This window comes from Macaca thibetana, chromosome 16, assembly GCF_024542745.1.
Source record: "Macaca thibetana thibetana isolate TM-01 chromosome 16, ASM2454274v1, whole genome shotgun sequence".
In the NCBI taxonomy this organism is placed as follows: Eukaryota; Metazoa; Chordata; class Mammalia; order Primates; family Cercopithecidae; genus Macaca; species Macaca thibetana.
Genome location: NC_065593.1, coordinates 75,302,587 through 75,329,202, shown reverse-complemented (window position 1 = coordinate 75,329,202; position 26,616 = coordinate 75,302,587). Strand labels below are relative to the sequence as shown.

The 26,616-nt window shown below is 42.5% G+C and overlaps 1 protein-coding gene across 4 annotated transcripts in view; it reads right to left on the bottom strand.

Moving 5' to 3' along the window:
- Positions 1-26,616, bottom strand: part of TEX2 (testis expressed 2) — a 116,138-nt gene that overhangs the window by 40,115 nt on the left and 49,407 nt on the right. For all 4 annotated transcript variants that reach the window (XM_050765791.1, XM_050765794.1, XM_050765793.1 and 1 more), the window contains exons 3-5: positions 9,922-10,122; positions 8,583-8,913; positions 3,102-3,349 (exon numbers count right to left, since the gene is read on the bottom strand). In XM_050765791.1, coding sequence (XP_050621748.1) covers positions 3,102-3,349; positions 8,583-8,913; positions 9,922-10,122 — 780 coding nt within the window. The remainder of the gene's footprint in view (positions 1-3,101; positions 3,350-8,582; positions 8,914-9,921; positions 10,123-26,616) is intronic.

The following is a 26,616-nucleotide window of genomic DNA, read 5'->3' as shown; positions in this document are numbered from 1 at the left end:
GGAACCCAGTTTCTGTGCTGAAGAAGGCCAGGCTACATGGAAAACTGAGGCCCCCCTAGCACTCAGCCCCAGATGAGCTCCAGTCAACAACCAGCATCTACATACCCTCCATGGGGGTGAGCCATCCCAGAAGCAGATCCTCCAGCCCCCAGCCCAGCCTCCCCAGGTGAGTCTGCATGCAGCAGACAGAAGCCGTCCGCTAGGCCTTGTCTGAATCACAAATTCAGGAGGAAAATAAATAGTTGTTATTGCTTGAAGCCACCACTTTGGGGGTTGCTTGTTCTGCACCAATAGGTAACTGGAACAAAAGTCAAGACCGTCTCCACTGCCAGACCATCCCGGAGAGCCAGGATACAGCTCACGCACGCTCCAGGAAGGCTAAGGGGTTGTGGGGGGCCAGCACTAGAGCTCATGTACTTTCTTTCTTCAAAGGCCCTTTCGAAGACATTTCTCTCTCTGGCTCTCTCAAACTGAGAGCCAGAATTCACACAATTCTGGCTCTCAGTTTCCTAGCCCATGGCAGCTATCAGTCATTAAATTAACATTAGGGTTGGGGGTAGAAGATGGGGACAAGGGCTCAAGGAAAAGCTAACACAGCAACACCAGCCAACTGACAACTGGGAGAAAGTATCACAGAGTCTCAGACTGGGGGTGACAGGCCTTTTGACCTCTATACTCCCTGTATGACGACAGGCCTAAGTTTCTGTTTGTTGTATTGAGTCTTTAAAGTATCAAGAAAAGATGAAATTATTCCTTCCTACTCTGCCACAGGGGGCCAGGAAGTGCAATGTGGTTTTAAAAAATGTTCGGCCAGGCGCAGCGGCTCAAGCCTGTAATCCCAGCACTTTGGGAGGCCGAGGTGGCGGATCACGAGGTCAGGAGATAGAGATCATCCTGGCTAACACGGTGAAACTCCATCTCTACTAAAAAAAAAAATTAGCCGGGCATGGTGGCGGGCGCCTGCGGTCCCAGCTACTCTGAGGCTGAGGCAGGAGAATGGCGTGAACCCATAAGGCGAAGCTTGTAGTGAGCCGAGATCGTGCCACTGCACTCCAGTCTGGGAGACAGAGTGAGACTCCATCTAAAAAAACCAAAAACTTCAGCAGAGGCCAGGCGCAGCGGCTCACGCTGTAATCCCACCACTTTGGGAGGCCGATGAGAGTGGATCACCAGAGGTCACGAGTTCAAGACCAGCCTGGCCAACATTGTGAAACTCCGTCTCTACTAAAAATACAAAATTAGCCAGGCGTGGTAGCGTGTGACTGTAGTCTTGGCTACTCAGGAGGCTTGAAGCATATGGTCTTTTATTGCCCTGACAAATTCAAACAGATCAGGTGAGTGACCTCTTCCACACTGAAGAGGATCAACGGATAAAGAGCAATGGCTTGCTTCTCATTAAGAACAGAAATACACATGGTCATTGTAAGAGGTCAAACACAGCCAAGGGTGGTGGCTCACACCTGTAATCTCAGCACTTTGGGAGGCCAAGGCAGGTGGATCTCTTGAGCTCAGGAGTTCAAGACCAGACTGGGCAATATGGTGAAACCCCAACTCTACAAAAATACACAAATTAGCTGGACCTGGTGGCACACATTTGTAGTTCCAGCTACTTGGGAGGGTGAGCCCAGGAGAGTGAGAAGATCACTTGAGCCCAGGAGGTCGAGACTGCAGTGAGCCGTGTTCACGACACTGCACTCCAGCCTGGGTGACACAGCGAAAGCTTGTCTCAAAAAAAAAAAAAAAAAAGGGAGGTCAAACACCTGGATGTGAAAGACAGGCTATGTCCCCCAGGCAGAGACTGTGCCTCTGAATAGTGTGCAAAGTAGAGGCAGGAGGCCTCAAGCCAAGCAGGCTTTCAGAATAACCCAGCAAAAGAGTCTCCTTGAGCCAAGGGGCCCTGGGGTCTCTGGTCAGGTTTTGCACACTCCATCACTCAGCAACTGTGTGACTAAGCTACCTAACTTCATCAAGCCTCAGTTTCTTCACTTACAAAATGGAAACAATCTTGTCTAGTTTGCAGGACTGTTCATGAGAGCAGAGTAATTCTATTAAAGTGTCTAACAGGGCCTGGCATCTGGTAGCTTACAGGAGTTATCTTACCACAGATGATCCTAAGTCCATGTCCCATTACACTTTGTAAAGAATGTTCATGGTAAATCTTCAAAAGCACCGGGCATAGCCGAGGAGACTGAGAATTTGAAAATGCAATGGTTATGGAGGAATGAGACCTGAATCACCAGTGATTCTGTAACAACCCCTAGTGATCATCCAGTTGCTTAGGTCAAAGTGCAAATCTTGGCCTCCATGTTCTCTCCCGACAGCAAATCCAGCCAGTGTCTCCTGCCACGCACACCCCAGCCCAGCCTCTCCTCACCACCTACTGTCACCACCTTCACGTTGGTCCAGGCTTCACTATGACAGTCACCTCCCACTCCTTCTTTCCCTCTACAGCCAGTTCTCCACCAAAAGTCACTTATCTTTTTATATGTAGATCAGTCAACACCATACCCTGCTCAAAACCCTCCCATGGCCTCCCATCCCTCCCCCACCTCAGAACAAAGCCAAGGTCCCTGTTGATCCTTCAGCCTCCCTACCTCCCCCTTTCCCTTGTTCACTGTCAGACCAGGCCTCCTTGCTGTTCCTCGAATATTCCAAGCACATGCCTGCCACGGGCCCTTGGGTTACTGCTTTTCCCACCGGGAATGCTCCTCCCACACCCATCACCGCAGCTCACTCCCCCATGACCAACAGGTCTGTGCCCAAAAGTCACCTTCTCAAAGAGGCCCTTCCTGACTACCCATCCAAAATAGCAGAGAAAAACAGTATAAACTTTTTAAAATTAAAAAAAAATACATAAATAAATAAAATAGCAGTTCCGGCCACTTTCCCTCCTCCCTTGTCTGACTTTATTTTCATTCTTCCCACCACCTGGTGCTTGTTTCTTGCTGTCTTCCTGAGTAGATTACAAGTTCCCCAAAGGCAGGGTCCTTCTCTGTCTTGTGTACCACTGTTATCCCGGTGCCCAGAACAGGGCTTCGGGGCATGAAGAAATGTGTCTAAGTCCAAAAGTGAAAAAGGCCCGGCCCAGCAGCCAGCTTTACCTTCTTTCCAGCTGTGGGGCTGCTCTCTGCACTCTGCAGGGGGCTCCTCTGGGGGCTTCGGCTTTCTTGGGGGACACACCTGCCCATGTACACGCTGTAGTCGAGAAGCATCTTCTGCCGCACGCTGCCCACCAACTCCTTCTGCTTTGGCTGCGACATTATCTCCTCCACACTGCCTTTGCTGCTGCTGCGGCTGTGGGTCAGGTGCCCGGAGGGACTGTTGTGTCTGCTGTGTGCAGGCAAAAGCCCTGAAGCCAAGAAGAGGGGGCTATTCACACAATGAAGAAAACCACTGCAAAGTAAGCGGACTCCTAAGAAAACAGCTACAATGCTATCAAATGACTGTTTAAAAATATTTATAAGGGGCCATAGCAGTGGCTCACGCCTGTAATGCCTGTAATCCCAGCACTTGGGGAGTCCAAGGTGGGTGGATCGCAAGGTCAGGAGATCAAGACCATCCTGGCTAACATGGTGAAACCCCGTCTCTACTAAAAATACAAAACAGTTAGCCGGCCGTGGTGGCGGGCACCTGTAGTCTCAGCTGCTCGGGAGGCTGAGGCAGAAGAATGGCGTGAACCCAGAAGGCAGAGCTTGTAGTGAGCCGAGATCACACCACTGCACTCCAGCCTGGGCAACAGAGTGAGATTCTGTCTCAAAAAACAAACAAACAAACAAAAAAAACAACGTTTATAAGGTTATTTCCCACCCTGAAAAGTACCTTTTTCTCTAAGGTAATTTTTAAGAACAGTTTTTATTCGTCTCCAAGATAATTAGAGTAATGAGAATAAAGAAATACAGTTGGTAGGTACTATTCTCTTTTCTCCTGATGATCTTTTAGGAAAAGATCAAATATAGGACCAACACATCCCAAGGAGCGGTGAACTTGTCAGTGCTATCAGGGGTAAATGGAAAGTGGGCAGAGACCTAATTAATTGTTTATCCACAAGCTCACAGCAATTCCAAAGATGTCACCTTTCATTTGACAAATTATGCATCAAGCACTTTCAAGCAAACCATGCTAAAAAGAAGACATAATCCCTGCCCTTGAACTCACGCACCTAAGCAGATAAATCACAATCTTCTGTAACAAGTGTCATAATTGCAACATGACTAAGGGACTCTCTACGGAAAAGAAGGGGGTGACTACCTCTGCCCAAGAGAGTGCAGTGGTGCTTACCCTAGCTGACTTTCATAGCAGTGACATCTACGCTGTATCTTGAGGGAATAGTTGCCATTTTCCTGGCCCAGGTGGGGAAGAGCATTCCAGGTAGAGGAAACAGCATATGCAAAAAGCAGTGGCAGGGCACAGTACGTTTAGAGGCCAGTGAGAGATTCAGTGAAGTTCTAAGCATAGTACAGCGGGCAGAGGACAGGAAATAAGGATGGAGAGATTAGCCAGGAACAGACTGCAAAGTGCCTCAAAAGCCAGCCTTGGATTTAACATTGACCTTGTTGCACCAGAGAGGTTTTAAGCATGGGATGTGCCTGATGCTAACAATTTCATTTAGATTTACTCTGATGGCCAGGTGAAATGTAGAGTAGTTAAAATCAAAGGTTTTAAGCATGGGATGTGCCTGATGCTAACAATTTCATTTAGATTTACTCTGATGGCCAGGTGAAATGTAGAGTGGTTAAAATCAAACCAGGCTGGGTACAGTGGCTCAAGCCTATAATCTCAGCACATTGGGAGGCCAAGACAGGTGAATCACTTGAGGTCAGGAGTTTGAGACCAGCCTGGCCAACATGGTGAAACCCCATCTCTACTAAAAATACAAAACATTAGCCTGGCATGCTGGCCCGTACCTGTAGTCCCAGTTACTGGGGAGGCTGATGCAGGAGAATCGCTTGAACCTGGGAGGTGGAGGTTGCAGTGAGTTAAGATCATACCACTGCACTCTAGCTTAGGCAACAGAGCAAGACTCTGTCTCAAAAAAAAAAAAAAAAAAATCAAAAACTCAAACCATTTTCTTCTTGAGAGGCTCCAACCATCGGAACCATAATTCCCCAGAGCCTCACAAAGGGTCATACAAGCCATTTCTTAATTTAAATTTTAGCCTGATAATTTCCAGCACTTCAATATTTAGTATTTTACACTGCATAACTATAAAAATATATTTTTTGTAACTTCTATTATCCTTATACCATTTTCATGTTTAGCATTATTTTTTTAAATGCTAGGATAAAAGTTACACCAAAAACATTAAAAAATAAATGTAAACTTATATTACATTTAATATCCTGGATTGGATCCTGGAAAAGAAAAAGGACATTAGTAGAAAAACCAGTGAAATCCAAATAAACTTTAGAGTTTAGTTAATAGTAAAAAAGAGAAAAAAGATGAAATAAATAGGGCAGCATGAACCCGACACTTCAAACCAAACTGGTCCCATTGTGACTGAGCCACACTCCATGTATGGAGGAAGAATGGAGACCCCTACGAGGCTGGGCTGGTGCTCACTGCCCACAGAACAGCCTCTTCACATCACCTCACCCTTCCCTTGAGTGGGACAAAGCACAGAAGTCGTCACTGTACTGTGGGTCTCATGGACAACAGCCCCTGATAAAGTCAAGGACCTTCCTGGGCAGAGACCATACTGGAATTCTGCCAAGTGACCATGTGGCTTTCCTGCTGTCTCCAGACTCTTGTTTCTCCTGGAGGCCTTTCCTGACCTGCAGCCTGGGCACTGCTGGCTGGAGATGCAGACTCTCAGCCCCACCCATGACCTCGAGTCAGAACCTGCATCTTAAGATCCCCTCAAACATTCAAGTCTGAGAAGCACAATCCGTGTTGCTAGAGAAATCTAGGATTTTGGTGACAGCATCCCCGAGGGAGAGGACAGGGGCAGGTCGTCGAGCAGGAAGACTTCTAACTTCTTGGTATTGACAGATGTACCTGGCCTTAGAGAATCAGACCAGTCATACCTTCATGGCTGACCACCTATGCAGTCACTGATTCAGAGATGGGTTTGAAGAACAGCACAGTCCTCACCAATTTACCTTGCTAACTAGTTTAATCCCACTTTTGGTGGGTTAAACTTACCATAAAAATCTCAATTCATAGCTTTCAAAGGCAACCCAGACTTACAGATGTACAAAAAGACATTAGTGGTGTGTAAGCCTTGCCTGATTTTAGTACAAGTGAGTGCACTGAAGGTTTTCCCACATCTCTGACTCTTACCATTATGTTTGTTGTGTGGTGAGTGGAACTTTTGGCAGGATTTCCAAAAATGTGAACTCATTAAAAATAATCAAATGCTTTATTTAAGTCCATGAATAACGTGCCTCTTTTGAAGGTGCTCTGGGGGGCCCCTGAGTACCTAAAGTGGTGTTTCCTGGTGGCCCCATAAACCCCTGTGGGTTACCTGATTCTGAGCTGCAGTACCTAGACCAGTAGACCTTTATATTTCCAGTAGGAATATAATCTGAGCCACATAAACAATTTTAAATTTTCTAGTAGTCACATTTAAAAAGGTAAAAAGAGGCTGGGCCTGGTGGCTCACGCCTGTAATCCCAGCACTTTGGGAGGCTGAGGCGGGCAGATCACTTCAGGTTGGGAGTTTGAGATCAGCCTGACCAACAGTGAAATCCCGTCTCTACCAAAAATACAAAAATTAGCTGGGTGTGGTGGCGGGTGCCTGTAATCCCAGCTACTCAGGAGGCTGAGGCAGGAGAATTGCTTGAACCTGGGAGGCGGAGGTTGCAGTGAGCCAAGATCGTGCCACTGCACTCCAGCCTGGGCGACAAAGCTAGGCTCCATCTCAGGGGAAAAAAAAACAAAAAACAAAAAAACGGTAAAAAGAAATAACAAAATTAATTTGAATACATTTTTGAATATATTTTAACCTAATATATCTAAAATATTATTTCAACATGTAACCAATATAAGAAGTTATTAATGAGATATTTTACGTTCTTTTATTGGACTAAGACTTTGAAATCCAATGTGCATCTTACACTTAGAGCACATCTCCATCTGGACTGGCCACACTTCAAGTGTTCAAAAGCCACATGGGGCGGGAGGCTACCGTAAGCAGCGGCACAGGTCTAGACCTACCAGGACAGCTAGGCAGTGCCTGGTGCTGAGGAGTTCTTACCCACTTGAATTTTCTTTTACTCAGTGTTATGGGTTGAATTGTGTTCTCCAAAAAATATGTTAAAGTCCTAACCCCAGCATCTCAGAATGTGACCTTATTTGGAAATAGAGTCATTGTAGATGCCATTCATTAAACAGGGTGGGCTCTTAATCCCATATAACTGGTGTCCTTCCAAGAAGACACAGAGCCACTGAGAGACAATGCCATGTGATGATAGGCCAGTGTGGAGTGATGCAGCTGCGGGCCAAGGATTGATGGTCACTACCAGAAGCTGCAAACACGCAAGGAAGGATTCTATGCAGAGTCTCACAAGGAGCATGGCCCTGCTAACACCTTGATTTCAGACTTCCAGCCTCCAGTACTGGGAGAGAATACATTTCTGTTGTAAATCACCCAGCTTGTGGTATTTTGTCCCAGCAGCCCTAGGAAATAAATATATCTAGTAATCTCCCCATTCATCTTGATTCTTAAAAGGGACTTCTTGGATCTCAGTGCTGGGATTGGGATGGAATCTGGTGTTGAAGCTGACAGAATGGAAGGTTAGCAAGGGAGTTAGGGCAAAGGCTCAGATTAAGTTCCAGGGGAAGGAACCAAAGCACTCTGAAGCAAATGTGTGACACTCATGTGACCAGCATAACTCCCGGATCAACACAAACGCCTTGTTAGAGAAAGCCCCAGAGTGGCTCCATCCTAGTCTTTGTTCCAGATCCATGTAAGAAAGCTTTCCCTAATAACACCCACACTGGTCTTGTCCCAATTATTGGTTACACCATGCTCATTATAGCACGGCAATTTGTGAACACCTGACTCATACATGCCAGTTTTGCATAATAGGCACAACACCTAAAGGACAGGGGAGCTGCTGCTTTTTACTGGTTTTGTGTCTCTTGCAGCTCCAAGCCCAGTCAAAGCTGAGCAAAGAGGTGCTGCATGGTTATCAATCCGAATGACCATGATCTGACCCGAATACTCAGCAAGTGCAAGGATTCTGCATTCTATGGCAAGCTCACGCTTGGAGGACATATTGAGGGTCAGGCCTTTGAAAGCACCAGCCTGAAGGATCTCCCTGACTCACCTGCCATCTCAGAACTAGGGTTCTTCTGTTGCTGCTTCTCTCAGGGGAGTCACATCATATACAAAGAAAACATAACCAGCAAAGGCTAATAAACAGCATCTGCAAATGGATCCACCGTTGGTTAAATGATTTGGGACAGAGGGTTGCAGTGATCAGCCTAGACGGTAAATGAGTCATGAGAATGCACATTAGGTGGCAGACAACCATCAAGTCAGGGTGGGCTTCCTTCCTGCCTTCCTACTTGGCATTCTTTCTCTATTCTCCCTAGTGGCCCTTTAAAAATGCATAAGCATTTAGCACAAACATCATTACCTGGTTTACTTCCAGAGACACCCGATGGCTTCTTGATTTCCGACTTTAGCTTAGATGCCAGAATAAATCTCCTAAACCATTCCTCTTTTTCTCGGCCAGTTCTCCCAAAGAGATAGAGTATCTGATCTCGCTGGGTAGATCTTGTTCCCTCCTGAGGGCGGGGTGGCTTCTTAGGGTCCTCGCTTCCCTCAGCTGGCGGCTTCTCTTCTGAAGTCTCCTTATCAGTCTGAGCTTTAGACATAAAGTCATCTTGTTGACCAAGCTCGATACAAATGGGGTACTTTTTATTCCAGATTCGCTTTCGAGCCAAAGTTTTAGGTACAAGATAAATCTACAGAGAAAGAAAAATGATGATTTATATACTAAAGATTGGCTACACTATGCATTAATATTATGCATAGCACAAGTGCAAACCTTATAGACTTTTTGACTAAGATGATGAATATGAAATAACTTTTAACACTTGTTCGTAACATGACTACAGAAACTGGAATTTTTAGAAGTGTCTTGTTATCCTTCAAAATCATTCCAGAAAATAGATGTTTAATAATTTTGTGAGAGTTATAAATATCCGTAATTTTCAGGTGGCAGTAGCTCGATAATAATGTTTAGCTGCTTATCATCAACTACGTTTGGCTGTCAACTAAATTTAATGACCTTGGGCCAAACTTAAGTTAGAAGAAAAAAAAAGATAGTTAAAATCTAGATGGGCAGCTCAAGTCAACCTTGAGTATCAAACTCAAGTTAAGAATAAACTTATATAAAAACTATTTTAAGTACTTCTCTCCCTTTGGAGAAATCTAAAGATCATTCAGATGAACTGTAAGAACAGAGAAACGATAGCTTTGTGGAACAAATAATTTACATTTCTCACAAAAATAGAAGTATATAATACTTAATCAAAATGTAGCTATTTTGCATATCTATCATTTTCACATGCACAAAGTCTTCAATAGTTAAGTACCCTACAATCACCACACAGAGCCACACGGCTTTTTGTTTGACTGAAATAATTAGCTTTTACAGTCAGAATTCTGAGTGCACAACACTCTTGTTCCTCAAGTTGTAGTCTGTGGACCAGCAGCCTGAGTATCATCTGGGAACTCATAACAATGCAGGCCCTTGGCCCTACCCACAGCTACTGAATCAGAATCTGCATTTAACAAGATGCCCAGGTGACGTGCATAAACATTAAAGTGTGAGAGGTACTGTCCTAAGGTATACTGATACTTCAATGACAACTAACCTTTTTAGGGAATAAAAAAATGCAGTTAAGCATCTGAGATGCCATATGCTTTTCATTCATCTAAGCTATCCTTCCAAAATTGCTCAGGCTCACCTTGCTGTCTGAGAGGTCATAGATTTTCTGGCTGATGTAGGTGACCTCTGGCTTGGTTTCATTGTAGCTGGCCCTCCTGGATATATTTTTATTGGGCTTTGAAAGTCTTAAGGTTCCACCCTCAAGTCGAACAAAGACTGAATGTGTCAAAGTCGCATGGTAGGTTTCCGGATCATAGTTGTAAATCTCATTCATCCATCCCTGATGAAGAAAAACTTCCATTAGTAAACTCAGAATAAACACAAATCTGATTTAGTGTGAAATGATGAACACTGTGGTATTTGGGACACTGAAACCAAACTTGACCATGACGCAGATAGCAGCTCACCAATGACTACAGGTTGCAAAGAGAAGTGCTTAGCTGGGAGGATAACTGGGACTGAGGAGGTTCTTGATAACCAAAAATCTGGATTTGGAGGAAAAATGGCAATGTTTATTATCCTAAATAAAAGGTTCTTTCTTTTTTTAAAGCCTATAAGCACATCAGGAAACTCAAAAGATTTGTTCATGTCACATGAACAATCTTCTCTGCCTGACCTCCTTTGGGGGTGATTAATTCCCCCCGCCGTCTGGCCTTCTTAATTAGTCAAACACATGCCCTTCCCAGCCCAGCTGCAATCTTTGAAATTTCAGGTATTAATTCATGTTACCACAGGACTCAGAGAACAACTACCTCTCTACTTATATCGTACTACAACATGTACCTCATTGAAACCATATAGTAAAGCAGATGATTTGAGAATTAGGCATTAAATAAATCGTAAATATAATCAATAATATATCAAAATTCAAAGATACATAGTAACTTATATGGGTAAAATTGTGCTCCAGGTCCCCCTGCCAAATTGGACATAAGTGATTTTTTGTTACATATGTTGATTTTTTTAAAAGAGCAAACATTGAAATGTACAGACAAAAAATACATACACAAAAGCCTAATACACTATACACTGTGTTAAAGCTAATCTCACAGCTGTCATCATCATTCATCACTGAACACTTCTCCTGCCTCAAATACTTTTTCAGGTTATCAGTAGCCCAGATCTCACAAAAGAAGTTCTCTGGGAATTTTTAATTGATAAGTTCCTACTCTCCCAAACTTTTAAAAACTACATGTCTTTGTAATGAGCAGAGAGATGCTAAAGATCACTACATGGGAGTTGGGACTGTCATTCTTTTCAAGCAATAGCCATTTCCATGCTAAGTATTTGAGTCTCACACTAAAGTCTTGAACTGAAAGCCTGTGAAAATGAGGACTCCTTAGAATTCTATTCATTCATCCTTTTATTAAAACACGCATTGAATCTATGTGCAAAGTAATAGGTTAGGAATTGGGACAAAGATTTTTTAAAAGGACGGGATTCTTTTTTTTTTTTTTTTTTTTTTTTTTTTTTTGAGACGGAGTCTCACGCTGTTGCCCAGGCTGGAGTGCAGTGGCGCGATCTCGGCTCACTGCAAGCTCCGCCTCCCGGGTTCCCGCCATTCTCCTGCCTCAGCCTCCTGAGTAGCTGGGACTACAGGCGCCCGCCACCGCGCCCGGCTAATTTTTTTTTGTATTTTTAGTAGAGACGGGGTTTCACTGTGGTCTCGATCTCCTGACCTTGTGATCCGCCCGCCTCGGCCTCCCAAAGTGCTGGGATTACAGGCTTGAGCCACTGCGCCCGGCCTAAGGACGGGATTCTTGATCCAAAGGTGCCTCCAAAAGAGTAGAAAATTAGGTCTTCATTTACCTATCCTGTGACCCCACTGGAGTAAACATAATAGAGAAAAGTTGTCACAAAAAGAGTACCTAAGTGTGAAGTGCAAGGAAAAATGGACAAACGTCTCTCTTTGTCATGGGGGAAAAGAGTGTGAAACTTGTGAGCCAATTATATGGATGCATAGACCTCAGTAGATGTTTTGGCCTGAGCTGGGAGGATCTCTCCCTCCTCCCAGTGAATCACTGGACAGGAGCAGCATCTATTCAACAATATTGAGTAAGCAAGCAGTGGCCATGGGAAGAGGTGTTTGTGAGGAAACAGCAACAATCAGAACAATGAAGAGAAAAAGATGACAATTACAGATCACAGTGGGCCCTGAAGTGGACTGTATTGTCAGAGCATCCGTTTGGGTGGGTGTATTTTTGCTAAATGTAGAACTAAGTACTTTCTTTGGCTCACAGTTTGTCTTTTTCTTTAGTCTGTTCTTATGGCAAATTACATTCATTGACTTTCAAATGTTGAACCAGTCTTGCATTCTCAGGATTAAGGATGTATGAGTCATGAGGTGCTGAAATTGGGCTGTATCAGCTCACAGGAACATATTCTACACATCCCTTCCCAACTCCATGTTCAGTGACTTTACGTTGGTAGCTTGCAACTGGCAACGGTGGGAGTTTCTATATCACAGGAATCAGGGAATAGTATAAATCAAGATTTTTTTTTTTCTTTTTTCTGGAGAGCCAGTTTACCAGCATAACACTTTGCTGATATTTTGTTCATTTGTCCCTCTAAGTTCATGAGGGAAAATAGGCTATAGTTTTCTTGCAGTGTTTTTTTGTATTAATGAGCCTCAGAAAATGCAGGTAAGTGCATTTGGGAAGTGTTCCCTCTTCTCTATTTTCTGGAAGTTTGTGTAGAATGAATATTTCTTCCTTAAAGGTTTGATAACATTTGCCCATGAAACCATCTGAGCCTAGAGTTTTCCTTGCAGAAAGGTTCCAAACTATGAATTCAATTTCTTTACTTGCTATTGGACTATTTAGGTTATCTGTTTCTTCTTGAGTGAGCTTTGGTTTGTATCTTTCAAAGAGTTTATCTATTTTATCTATGTTGTCCAATTTCTGGGCATAATGCTGTCTGCAATATTTCCCTATAATCCTGTGAATATCTGTAGTGTCTATAGTGATGCCCTCTTTCAGTCCTGACACTGGTAATTTGTCCTTCTCTCAAATCTTTCTTTTCGTATGTATGTACGTATGTATGTATATATGTATGTATGTATCTATCTATCATCTACGTATTTGAGACAGGGTCTTTCTCTGTCATCCTGGCTGGAGTGCAGTGGCACAATCATAACTTACTGTAACCTCAAACTCCTGGGCTCAATTAATCCTTCCACCTCAGCCTCCCAAGCAGCAAGGGTTACAGGTATGTGCCACTACACCAAGCTAATTTTTTAAAAACATTCTTTGTAGAAATGGAGTCTTGCTATGTTGCCCAGGCTGGTCTTGAACTCTTGGTCTCAAGCAATTCTCCCAGCTTGGCCTCCCAAAGTGCTGGGATTACATGCACGAACTACCACACCCATCCTTTAACTTAATACTATTAATTTCCCTCTAGGCACTGCATTACCTGTAATTTCTGATAGGTTGTATTTTCAGTTTCCTTCAGTTAAAAATATTTTCTATTTTCCCTTATGACTTTATCTTTGGGCCCACAGGCTGTTTAGAAGTATTTTGCTTAATTTCCAAATATTTGAGAAATTTTCAGATATCTTTCTTACTGTTTTTTAGTGTAGTTTCATAAAAGAGAATCGGCTCTGTGTAATTTCAATTCTTTCAAGCTTGTTATATGGTCTATCTTGGTTCCAAGTGCAGTAAAAAAAAATGCATTCTGCTGTTGAGTGGGGTTTTCTATAAATATATTTGTCTTTTTAAGCACAACCATTTTCACTAAAGATCTCCTGACACAGAATACACAGCTTTCTTCTTATCCAATTTGGTTGCAGAAAATACTGTCTTACATATATAACAGGTTTACTAGGGCTAAAGTTCTAAAGGTAACTAGATTAATAAAGAACTTGAAGCAGATATAATCATTTTTCTAAGATACTTCAGAGGTTGTGCTTGCAGAGCTATTAAAACCAAGAAGAATCCATGAAGCGGGGGAAGTCGGAGCTGATGAGAACTCTGTTAGATTAAAACAGCCACTTGCTATCAGTGTCACTTATGAGCCATTTGGCCATACAGTCCCTGCATGCAATTGCTCTTCTTGAATCATTTCACTCTGAGGATGTGTCTCCTGTCTAGAGTAGAGGCTACTTGAGAATACAGATTATGTGTGATACTTTCGTCCATCCTAATACCTAAGCTGAGATGCTCAACATTTATTTAATGACTGTTTTTGAATTGTGATAATCACAATTAAGATAGACATTACTGCAGCAAATCTCCATATAAAATATTTTTTGTTATTTCCAGGTACATAAAATTACAGATACATGTAAAAAAAGCCAGTAGAATTAACATGATACTGGCCCCAAAAGAGAAAAAAAGGATTAACATGATACTGGAATTTTGGACAAAAATCCCTGGATTATGTTTATCAACCACTCACCACCATATTAAAAGGGCTAAAGGAGAAAAAAAAGACAAGTATTGTATTATATGTAACTGTTCTCCAAGAAAAGGACAGTCTCTGAGAAATAGAGTAATATAAGCTGTGGGGATTTTTCCTATTTGAAACTACTGGGATTGTACAGATAAATTATCTGATTTATGAATAAGAGAAACTTAGGGATAAAAGGTTGTTTCTCTCCAATTGCTTTCATTTTGTCTTTCCTAAGTCAGAAAATGCAGAATTGTCCAGGGAGGTGCTGCAAAACGGAAATATTAATATAATGTGAGCCATAAATGTGAGTCATGAAAATATGTAATTTTATTTTTATTTTATTTTTTTGAGATGGAGTCTCGCTCTGTTGCCCAGGCTGGAGTGCAGTGGCGTCATCTCAGCTCACTGCAACCTGCACCTCCTGGGTTCAAGTGATTCTCCTGCCTCAGCCTCCTGAATAGCTGGGATTACAGGCGTAAGCCACCGTGCCTTGCCAAAAATGTGTAATTTTAAATGGTCTAGGAGCCACATTAAAATAGAAAAAGCAGGTAAAATTAATTTAAACAATGTATTTTATTTAAATTCATATCAAAATTATGATTTCAACATGTAATCAATATTAAAAATTGTTACTGGTATTTTACATTCTGTCTCATACTAAGTCTTCAGAACCCAGTGTGTACTTTACACTTAGAACACATCTCGGTTCCAACTAGCTACACTTTTCAAGGGATTAACAGCTACACAGGGCTTAGGACTAGTGTATCAGAGACAGTACAGGGCCAGTTCTTGGGTTCAAGCTTTTTAGCCCTAGACCTTTGGCTCGACTATGAATAGAAATGGGCAAAGCCTTCCTTTCTCTTCTTGTGCATGCTTTCAACACACGCAGTCTTAGTGATAAGAGACAGTCATTCAGTACATGGCAGTTTTCTGCCATTTTATTAGATGCTTTGCATAATTAAATGAGAGAAGATAATCTAAGTAATCACCTAATGAAATCATCTATTGTAGAAATTCAAAATCTCTTTTAAAAGCTAACCTGCAGTATTAAGAACTCAGAAATATTAATAAGAGTATTCTACGTAAAAGCTTTTGAAAAACTCATAGTTCTATATGAAAATTAAGATACTCAATTTATAAACAAACGTATCAATTTTTTTAGTTTACTCCTTTGATTTTTAGGTTTAGAAAACAGAACAAGACATACAGGCATGTGTGCTGAGATACAAATACATCAGCTCATCTGTTCACAGGTCAGACAGTTTCAGGTGCTGAGCCACTACTCTGCCCCAGTCTAACCAACTGCTGCTTAATTATTATTCCTAGGAAAATTCCTGTCCCTGGATAACAAGAGCAACCATTTCCACAGTGCTTCAGGGATTTGGTTTTTAGCCACAAAGCCAGGCATTCAACCCAGAAGCCTGAGCTACCACCCTAGCGGAAGAACAGCCACTATGGAGTTCTTGCTGGCTGCAGCCTGTGTGCTCACACATGGGCACAGTTCTGAGACGAGCATGCAATTACCTTCTTTGCTGACAGCTCTGACAGATAAAGGTCATCCTCTACCACTTGCCAAATTCAGGAATCCCAGAACAACCTGATTCAGAGGAATGTGAGAGACAGAAGGGAGTTTCAAGTCCTACCTACACAGTTCAAAAGCACAAAACCTTACCTGCTGTACTACAGGAGGCAGAGGTGAGAGGCAAGAAGTATGTAGGCATAGAAAGAGAATCTAGGAGATGCTTTCCTTCTCTTGGGAAAGCCTGGAGGGGGCCCAGATTCCTTTACTCTGCTTGGACTTGGCTTGGCCCTTCTTCTCCCTACCCCCTTCTTTTCAGAATCACCAGCTGCTGTGGTTTCTCCTTCCCTTTTATCTTCAAATTTCCTCCTTCCTGAACTACCATGTTCCTGCCTTTGTGTTAAAGATTCATCAGACGCTAAAGTCCACAGCTACTAAAAAACAAATAAACATAGCACACAAATCAGGATTTGAATTACACGTTTATTGTGAACAATCATTTGTTAGCCTAAATGAGACCCTACACTGATCATATCCACTGGCACAAAAGACTGCGGGTCAAAACACATGCACTGAAACCAACTCACCCACCTTAGCAGAAGTACTGAGAATCTGACAGACCTGGGTTCCAAGCACGCCTGCACCACTTACCTCCTGCCAGGGTAGGTGATGTTTATCCCTCAGACACTTGCTTTGCTCACCTGTAAAAGGGTCCAGGTGGCTTACTGCCCAGTTTCATGCCTCCCTGGCCCCTACACCTCACCCTCTGCTCAAGCCATAATGATTTTTTCCCTACTGACAGTTTATTAAGGTACAATTTGTTTACAGTTTATAAAGAAATCGTAAGCATATGGTTTTTTTAAACACTAATATTACTATTCATAACAATGGCTGACATTTAAGCTCATCTTATGGCCCAGGTACCCCAGGTGCATTATCTCCTGTTATTTCTGTCAATTGCCTGCGATTTTACAAGTAAGAAAAGTGGTGAGAGAGGGGATGTGATTTGCCTTCCAACGTCTAGAGAGTGGCAAATCTGGGACTCAAACCAAGTGTTCCTGACTCTAAGGTGTGGGATGCTATCTCAGCTCCACAGCACGGCCCCACGTGCAGCAGTCTGGCTTGTGCCTAGTCACCCCTCAGGTCATGGCAAAGGCGACACTTCTCCTAGGAAGCCTCCCTCCTCACCTAGGCTCAGTTCTCTGGTACTCTCCCATCACTGTATCTGTTAACTGCCTGGTTTACTAAACTGAGTTACAAACTCCACAAGAGCAGGGATCATCATGTCTGCCAACCACAACTGTAACAAATGTTTGTTGACTGAATACATGAGGGAAGCCTAATTCAGAGACGGCTGTGAGGATTAAATGAAATCTATGGAAAGCAGGAGCAAGCAGGAAGGCTGGCGAGCCCCTCAGAGCCTGTAAGTACCATGCTAGCTGCATGAGACGAACAAGCAAAGGAAGAAACTGACACCCTAATAAGTGCAAAGAGCTGTAGAGGTTACTTAGAAGACTTGGTCATTATTCTCAAAAAGAAAAACCGAGGTAAAAATGCACAAAATAGCACAGAACAAGAAAATAACCCCAGAAACCAAAGATTTTCCGGACAGAAATGGGATGAGCTAAGTCTTATCTAGAGCAGAGAGGGGTATTGTGACTGGAGCCCATGTTTCCTGCCCCCTGTCTAAGGCTCTTTCCAGAACATTACAGGCTTTGATAGGAAATCTTGAGAGGATCACAGGAGTTGCTACTTGACCCCATTGTCAGAAACTAGGTTGCAGACTGGCCTTAGGGAGGTTTAGGACAAGAGGCTGAGGCACAACTTTCCTCCAAGCCTCCCTAATTCTGCCCCCCTCACTCACCTATGGGCCTGAAACCAGGTAGCTCTTGCAGAAAGCAATTTCCCAGTGCAAACCTAATCACCTTTTGATACCATTAATCAGCCATTTTCCCCCACCCAGGATCTGACCAAGCCCCTGGATTAAGCTACAAATGAAATTTCCAGATTTCAGCAATTGTCAAATCTTGAGAGCAGCACAGCAACTCCAAGGTCTTCACCCTGTTCTCCACATAGTGCCCAACTCTCCACTGCTCAGCTGTTCTAAAATTCTTAACCCTGAATTTCTTCCCAAGTAAAGTATTTATCCCACCTTGTTATGAGACATGGGAATGGGTATAGAGAGATATAGCATATAGTTAGCAACATTCCCTTTCAACAGCTCAACCAAAAACACTCAGAGATGCTCTCAACCCACACCAAAGCGACTCAGACAAGCTTTGTTTCTTTCTGAAGCTGGAGCTGTTAAAATGGACACAGTGCACCCCACTGGGGACAATGACCCAGTCAGCCAGGCTGCAGCTGTCTGGCCCACAGACTGGTCCTGTGATGGCATTTGTAAAAGGTCAGGGGTTTCTCTCAATTCTCTGCTGGATTTAGAAGCCATGTATGGCTGCAAGTACAAAACCACAATCTATAAAGGGGCCCATTTAATATTTTAGAAGATTAAAAGCTACAATTAACCTTTTGCAAATAATAAAGTCTGGAAGAACTACTACCGTGGTTTCAGTTACAGGGCCAATCAGAAGTTCAAGGCCAATGCTCTACTGCTCAGCTTGATGCTGAGCTCACCAGAGAAAAGTGCCAGCCCTATAGCCCGAGGAAGTGATGAGAATTCAGGCGCCGCATGCCTGGCTGACAGCAGTAACAATGCAGCATGTTTTCACCCCTGCTGACATGTGGCTGTGCTGGCATTTCAGGCCACCTGTCATTCAGATCCCTGTATCATTCCTTCATCAAGTGTATCAGGGAAGGAGCAAATCCTATACACAAGAACAGAGCCAGGGCCTGAGGACACTCCTGTTGAAAATCATCTCTGAAGCACATAAAAAGGTAATTACTCTCTGTCTCCAAAACTAAAACATAAGCAGGATTTTGTCTTTACGAGGCCTAAACCTTTTTTGATGTATTAATGGTTGAGAACTGGCATCATCAGTATTATAAACACAGTATCATAGATCATGGAGTTTGAGAATATGGCAGGGGCAGCACAGTCTAATAAACCTTATAAGTCTTGAGATACAAATTTGATTTTACCCATGAAAGACAAGCAGACCCACAGACATCCAGAATTCATACTATAAATGACAGCCTTAAGCAGAGAGCCAGCATTGAAAATAAATGCTGCTCAAAGACACTATAAAGAACATCAAAAAAAAAAAAGAAAAAAAGAAAGAAAGAAAGAAAGCCCATTAGGGGAGGGAAGTGCCAAAAATACAGTCCACATCCTCCAACTGCCTGCCTCAAGGTCACCTTCCCAGCAGTGACACTAGAAGCACTGGAGTCGGGGCTAAAGCCACTTTATCCTGCTGTCCTATCCTCCAGTGCAGAATCTCCCAAACTGAGGTGGCCACAGAACATTTGTGAAATTATAATGCACTGGCAGACAGTAACAGCACAGGAGATAAGGTGGACTCAAATTAGAAAGGTAAAATGATCTCAGATGAACCACTGAAATGACCAAGGTCTGAGTTATGTTAATACATGATAAACGTTAAATCAAAATAAAAGGGTTAAAATTGTAAGATAAATAGATCAGCAAGCAAATAAATTAGTAGCCTCTGCCACTTTTCAGATCACACATTCTATCAAACAACTTTTTGGGTATGTACAAATATATACCTTTACTTATACGTTATACACATGTTCCAATATATACAGCTTTTATAAAAAGTATACAGAATAGAAATAAAGAGCAAAAGATGAGATAATTATCCTTCTGATAATTTTTAGTTTTTCCAGTATGACAGCTATGTACTACCTTCAGCTGACACCTTAAGGCACAACACATACACTCAAGGTGAGGATCACTGTTGATGATCCTGAGTGTAAATCCATATTTCAGAGTCTTACTAATAATTTCCAAGGTTTTTGGCCAAAAGTCAATATGTGGTCATCTGTATGTTAAATATCAGCAAGGCTTATTTACTTTCTTAGCTAGAAAGAGCAAAGACTGATACAGATAGAAACTTTACTATTTTCTTCTTGATTAATGTCTTCTGCAACCCATTTGAATGCCACTGAAAGAAGCGACGGAATGAGAACAGTGAGTCAACAACTATGGCCTGGGCACCCACACAAAAACATGCTCATGCCCTAGAATCATCTTGCTGGCAAACTCATCTTTGGAGTACAGCAAACCTCTTCTTAACAGTTGATTATTGAACAATAATTACAATAAGAGTCTTCGATGTTTTTGGTACTTTTCTTACAGAGTTCAGAGGCATTTTCAGGATGCTAGAAACTGTACTTATATATAGGTAACCAGAATTACAATTTAGCTATGCTTACGTAAGTTAATGAATTGAGTGAAAAACTGGCAAAATGTTGACAATAGTTGAAATTGGGTGTCAGGCACATGGGGAGTTCATTTTACTATTGCCTCTATTTTTGTCTGTATCTAATATTTTCTACAATAAAAAGTTTAAAAATGAAAGTTCAAAAAAGTCATTTTGGGACTACCTGACATCCTTAACCATATTGTTCCTATGGGATTCAGGAAGCATGTTCCACACAGCTGCCTCTCCAACTTCAACACAAGGAGTACCTTCTAGTAAGTGAGGGCTGCCTGCATCAAAACATCTCGTCTGACTAGCCAGGCGTGGTGGTGCGCACATGTAATCCCAGCTACTCTGGAGGCTGAGGCAGGAGAACCGCTTGAACCCAGGAGGCAGAGGCTGCAGTGAGCCAAGATCGTGCCACTGCACTCTAGCCTGAGCGACAGAGCGAGGCAAAACAAACATACAAACAAACGTCTCACCTGAAAACTATTCTACAACAAGGGGCACTGGGAAATAGCCATATTTATAAAAACCGTACATAAAAACTCAGGTAACTCATTATAGGGGCAGGATATTTTCAGTAAAGTACAATGTAGAAAGAAATGCACTCACATTTCTTGTCCTTATTCTACCGAGGGTTATGAGAGACCAACAAAAAGCAATCCAAGCCTCTTTGGGCTGCATGTACTGGCCGTTTTCTCCTAAAGACTTGCTTACTCTAATTTCATGAAAGAATTTCATGAAATTGAGATTAAATTTACAAATTGGAATTTCTTCGCAAAATTGATCATGTCCTCCCCCCAAAATTATTCTTTTATATATCAAAACCAAAGCCTACATTCAGGGAACCTAATTATTTTTAAAACCTATCCCTCTTATTAATTATCTACATGTGACACAACCTAAAGAAAAAAATGTTCTCCAAAATTCATTTCTATTAGTCTCTGCAATGGCCTAAATATAATTTTAGTCAAACTTGCAGGCCCTATCTTTAAAAAAGAGACGGATTATCACTCTGGAAACCAGTATGCTGCTGCTGGTTTAAAAATCTGAGATAAAGAATTTGCTCAAGAATATAATTCAAAATTGCATCTGAGCCATATACTCAAACATAAATCCAAGACCTTTATGAAATCTTCAGGAAGCTTTTCGTTATAAACATGTAGAAAGTTAGTGTGCAGCAGGAATGGCTCTGAATTAAAAATACTCCTGGGCAAGGGACCATCTGATTTGGCTAAGCAAACATGCCAAGTGCAGTATGCTGACTCTAAATGCCTCATTTTCCCCATGCCCAAACCCACCCTTTCCCAAGGTCCCCAGCTTAGGGCATCTAGCCAGTCACCCAACATAAGAATTCCAGAAGGCTACCACACAGGGGGTGTCACTACAGGGATGCTCTTGGTCTGTGGCACACATGAGGCTCTCTACCTTGAGTTAACCTGCCCAGCCTACCGTGCTCTAAGTCCTGTGAGCTTCTTCTCACATTTTGGTATTGGCCTTTGGTTTCACACATTCACATGCCACTTCCTGTTGAATGCCTGTGGCAACCTTTCTCCTATTTGCTGCTTCTCATGATCTCATCAGCTATGAACTCCAATATATTAAGAACAGCTTTGGAGGAGGTCCTAAGAGTTCTTCTGTGGACTTTGTGACAGCAATTTGGCCACATAGAGGTCTTACTTTTTTTTTTTTTTTTCAGATGGAGTTTCGCTCTTGTTGCCCAGGCAATAAGAGTGCAGTGGTGTGATCTCAGCTCCATGCAACCTCCACCTTCCAGGTTCAAGCAATTCTCCTGCCTCAGCCTCCCAAGTAGCTAGGATTACAGGTGCCTGCCACCACGCTTGGCTAATTTTGTATTTTTAGTACAGATGGGAGGGTTCCACCATGTTGGCCAGGCTGGTCTTGAACTCCTGACCTCAGGTGATCCACCCACCTCAGCCTCCTAAAGTGCTGAGATTACAGGTGTGAGCCTCTACACCCAGCCTCTTTTTTACTTATATTCCAGACAGTACAGCTGCTGATCAGCTGGGTTCAGAGGGGGAGACGGTGGAGTACCATAAGGCCTAGACAACAACACAACAGTCTTTGAGATTAGCTACTACTTGGCTGCAAATTGGTCTTTTTGGTTTATCATCCCATAAATGCATCACTCCTGCAGCATCATATATAAATACATATGTCTGCAGTGAGGATAGAATAAAAAATTGCACTGAAAAAGTACACAAAAGCTTTCCTTTTCTCCAGTCTTTCCTTATCATGTGAAGTTACACAAAAGAAAAACTGCAATGCTCCTTGAACTGTTCATGGAACCAGTAAAGGAGCAAGACTCTTATTCCAGTCTGGCTGCAAGCAGTTCCTGGACCCATCAGTGAGAACTTACATGGCTCAGAGGTTCAAAACCACATGGTCTCCTAAAACAGTCCCTGAGCACCCAGTTCCCGGCCTGACTGGTTCACGGCTCATACATGGAGTCCACTTAGGGCATAAAGTATGTGGGATCTCAGTCCTGGGCTGGGCCTGTCTTAGAGATCTTGATCGCAGGAAGGTATTATAGTCTCCCATATTGGTGAGCTTTTTTTGTTGTTGTTGTTTTTTCTGTTTTTTGTTTTCGTTTTTGAGATGGAGTCTCGCTGTGTTGCCTAGGCTGGAGTGCAGTGGCATGATCTCGGCTCACTGCAAGTTCCGCCTCCTGGGATCACGCCACTCTCCTGCCTCAGCCTCCCAAGTAGCTGGGACAACAGGTACCCACCACCACGTCCGGCTAATTTTTTGTATTTTTAGTAGAGACGGGGTTTCACCATGTTAGCCAGGATGGTCTTGATCTCCTGACCTCATGATCCGCCCGCCTCGGCCTCCCAAAGTGCTGGGATTACAGGAGTGAGCCACTGCACCCGGCCTTAGTGAGCTTTTTAAAAAGGCTTCTATACCTTCCCTCAAGAACTGCATCATCCTCTGTAAATACCAACTAAATTGGATCAGATGTACACAAAATAATTCAAACCAGCTCACTTATCTCCTGAAATCAAACTATTTTCAAGAAGTGGCTCTTTTGGCTTGCCCTAGAAACAGGTTCACAGGCCTGTTTTATAAAGAAACCAAGGCCTATCTCCTGCATCACTTTAAAGCCATCAACCTGGAGGCAGAGTGGAAATCTAGAACTCATCACTGCCCATTTCGCCAATCCTCCACTTAGTATTTGCCTTTTTTTTTTTTTTTTGAGACGGAATCTCACTCTATAGCCCAGGCTGGAGGGCAGTGGTGCGATCGCAGCTCACTGCAAGCTCTGTCTCCTGAGTTCAAGCCATTCTCCTGTCTCAGCGAGTAGCTGGGACTACAGGCATCCGCCACCATGCCCAGCTAATTTTTTTGTATTTTTAGTGGAGACAGGGTTTCACTGTGTTAGCCAGGATGGTCTCGATCTCCTGACCTCATGATCTGCCCGCTTCGGCCTCCCAAAGTGCTGGGATTACAGGTGTGAGCCACCGTGCCTGGCCAGTATTTGCCTTTCTACTACTCCCTTTGCATTCAGGTGGGCAGCACTGCATGAGCACTGGTGACAGGAGAGCAGACTTGTCACCAGTCGATTTCTAAGCAACAAATGTCAAGTTTCAAATCCTGTTAAAGATGGACTGTCTTGGCTTGTCCATTTTCAGAAAAAAGGCCTAGGAAAAGCTTTACTGGCTTTTTTTTTTTTTTTGAGACAGGGTCACACTCTATTGCCCAGGCTGGGGTATAGTGGCATGATCACAGCTCAATGCAGCCTTGACCCCCTGAGCTCAAGCGATTGTCCTGCCTCAGCCTCTCAAGTGGCTGGGACTGCAGGCTGCACCACTACACTTTGCTTTTTAAACAAAATTTTTATAGAGATGGTAGTCCCACTATGTTGCCCAGGCTGGTCTTGAACTCCTGGCTTCAAGCAATCCACCTGCCTTGGCCTTCCAAAGTGCTGGGATTATAGGGATGAGCCACCACGCCCAGTCAAAAGCTTTACTTTTTAGTCATTATTTTCATTTTCTTAAAAGATCACATTCCTATCAAACCCTAATTTTTTTTTTAAAGCAAGTATCAAGGATTTATTTTATTTTTTTAGAGACAGAGTCTCATTCTGTCACCCAGGCTGGAGTGCAGTGGTGATATCATGGCTCACTGCAGCTTCAAACTCCTGGACTCAAGTGATCCTCCCACCTCAGCCTCCTGAGTAGCTGGGACCACATGCATGCACCACCATACCTGACTAATTATTTTAAATTTTTTTGTAGAGATGGGATCTTGCTATGTTGCCTAGGCTGGTCTCAAACTCCTGGTTTCAGGTGATCCTTCTGCCTCAGCCTCCCAAAGCTCTGGGATTACAGGTGTGGGCCACCGTGCCCAGCCAGGGATTTATTTTAAAAAACAATGTCACCAGGAGATGACAGGGTCAAAACCAACTCACTGCTTAAATTTTCTGATAAAGTCTCACTCCTTCATTCATCTACCCATTCATTCAGCCAACAATTACCTATCACATACCTAATACATGGCAGGTGCTGAGGATACAAGATGAACAAGATAGACACAGCCTATGCATTCATGAAGCTTATGGCATACTAGGGAAGACAGGTAACAATAAACTTGGGTCCTAAAGTTAATGTCAATGCTGCTAAATATTTTAAAGTGCCATAGTTTAAAAATGGTTCCCAAGAGTATATTCTCCCATTCAGTAAAATTAACTAAGTCCGAAGAACATTTGCATTTGAAATTAGCTTGTAACAGACAGCATACCCTTCTAATTCAGAGTAGTGTCCCTTTTCTAAATAGAGAATGCATTCAGCCCAGTTTCTAAAAACAACACTGCATATCCAACAAGACTTCAGGCTAAAATATACTTTTCCTCTTTAGTAATGAAACCATTCTAAACAAGTTAAGGCTAAGAATGAAAAAAGAATTACCAAAGTGATCAGAGTTATCCAAACAGCAATCAGGAAGAATAAATGCTCAGTCTACGACAATTTGCTTGGATTAGGGGTGTCAGTCTATGAAAGCATTAAAGTACTTGTTCTCTACAAGGAAAATGCAAATACATTCACCCCAGCCACTGTGGGCAAAACACCTTCCTTAAAAGAAAACACTGTCCTACATGGCTCCACCACTCACTAGCTGTGTGACCTTGGGCAATAACTTAACTTCCGTGGGCCTCCATCTGCATGAGCACATACACATACGCTAACTGAATAGGGCTGTGATGAGGATTGAATAAGATAATACACCCAACACTTAGCCCACTGCAGTACTCAGTATCATAGTGTTGCCTTTATTCTTCCAGTGATTGGATCAAAGCAACCAGGCTGTGCCATAACATTAAAATCCCATTCCATCAGCACCCTGTGTAGTTAGTAAACTCTTGATATATTGCAGTGATTGGACTGACACTAAAGAATTTACATGTGAGAGGAGGGTAGGAAAAAAAACACTAAAGATTGACTGGATTAAAATTAAAGTCTTCCTAAGACAAGTCAGTGCTCAAATCAGTTTAAACTGAATGCCACAGTCAGTCATTAGGCACTGGAATTTAGTATAAGTGCAATTTTTCCTTGCTAAAGTTAGCACTAACTTACTCGGAGAGCATGTACTTCAGGTAGTCACAGCACCACCCTATCAAAAAAAGCTTAGTAACCACGCATGAGTCATTTTTGCTCCACTTCATTTATTAATGCTAAGCTTAAGGGTGTCACATCCACAAGACTCAACATCAGCTTCTCTCAAAGAAGAAAGTGTCATAACATATTGCCAGGTGAAAGAAAGAAAAAAGGTCAGACTGCAAAATATATGATCCTATTAAATCAAAACAAAAAGAGTGGGTGAGTATGCACGTATGTGATGTATATCTTCATATATGCAGAAATTTTAAAAACCCAAAAAACTAGGATATATACCAAATCATTAACTGTAATTCCCTTCCACTACTGTGATCAAAAATATATTTTTTTTCTTTGGATTTCCTGTGTTTTTAAAACATTAACCATGTATTTCCTTTGAACAAGGAAAAAAGTCAATGAAATTTAAAAACAAATATTATTTTGGATCCTAAAAGAGTTCTCCCCAACCGCTGGCTTTTTTTTTTTTTCCAATAAAGAGAGATCATGCTGCCATTTTTAGAGCATTCTCACTTAAATAGATGGGAGAATAATACCTTTAATCTAACCAAGAAGCCAAACAAGCTTTGAACTTGAAAAGCTAAAGATTAAAACCAATAATTAAGGTTCAAAATTGCTCCGGGGAAACCAAGTTCTCCTTTTCACACATCTCCTATAATACAAGGGATTCTCCAGGCAGGTCTAGGCATGAACTTTCCACAGAGGTGTCATGGGAAAAGCAGGAAGAGCACATACAAAGTCTCCAAATCCTACCTCTATTACTTTTATTATTGTTGTTGTTATTATTATTATTATTTTTGAGACAGAGTCTCACTCTGTCACCCAGGCTGGAGTGCAGTGGCGAAATCTCAGCTCACTGCAGCCTCAGCCCCAGGCTCAAGCAATTCTCCTGC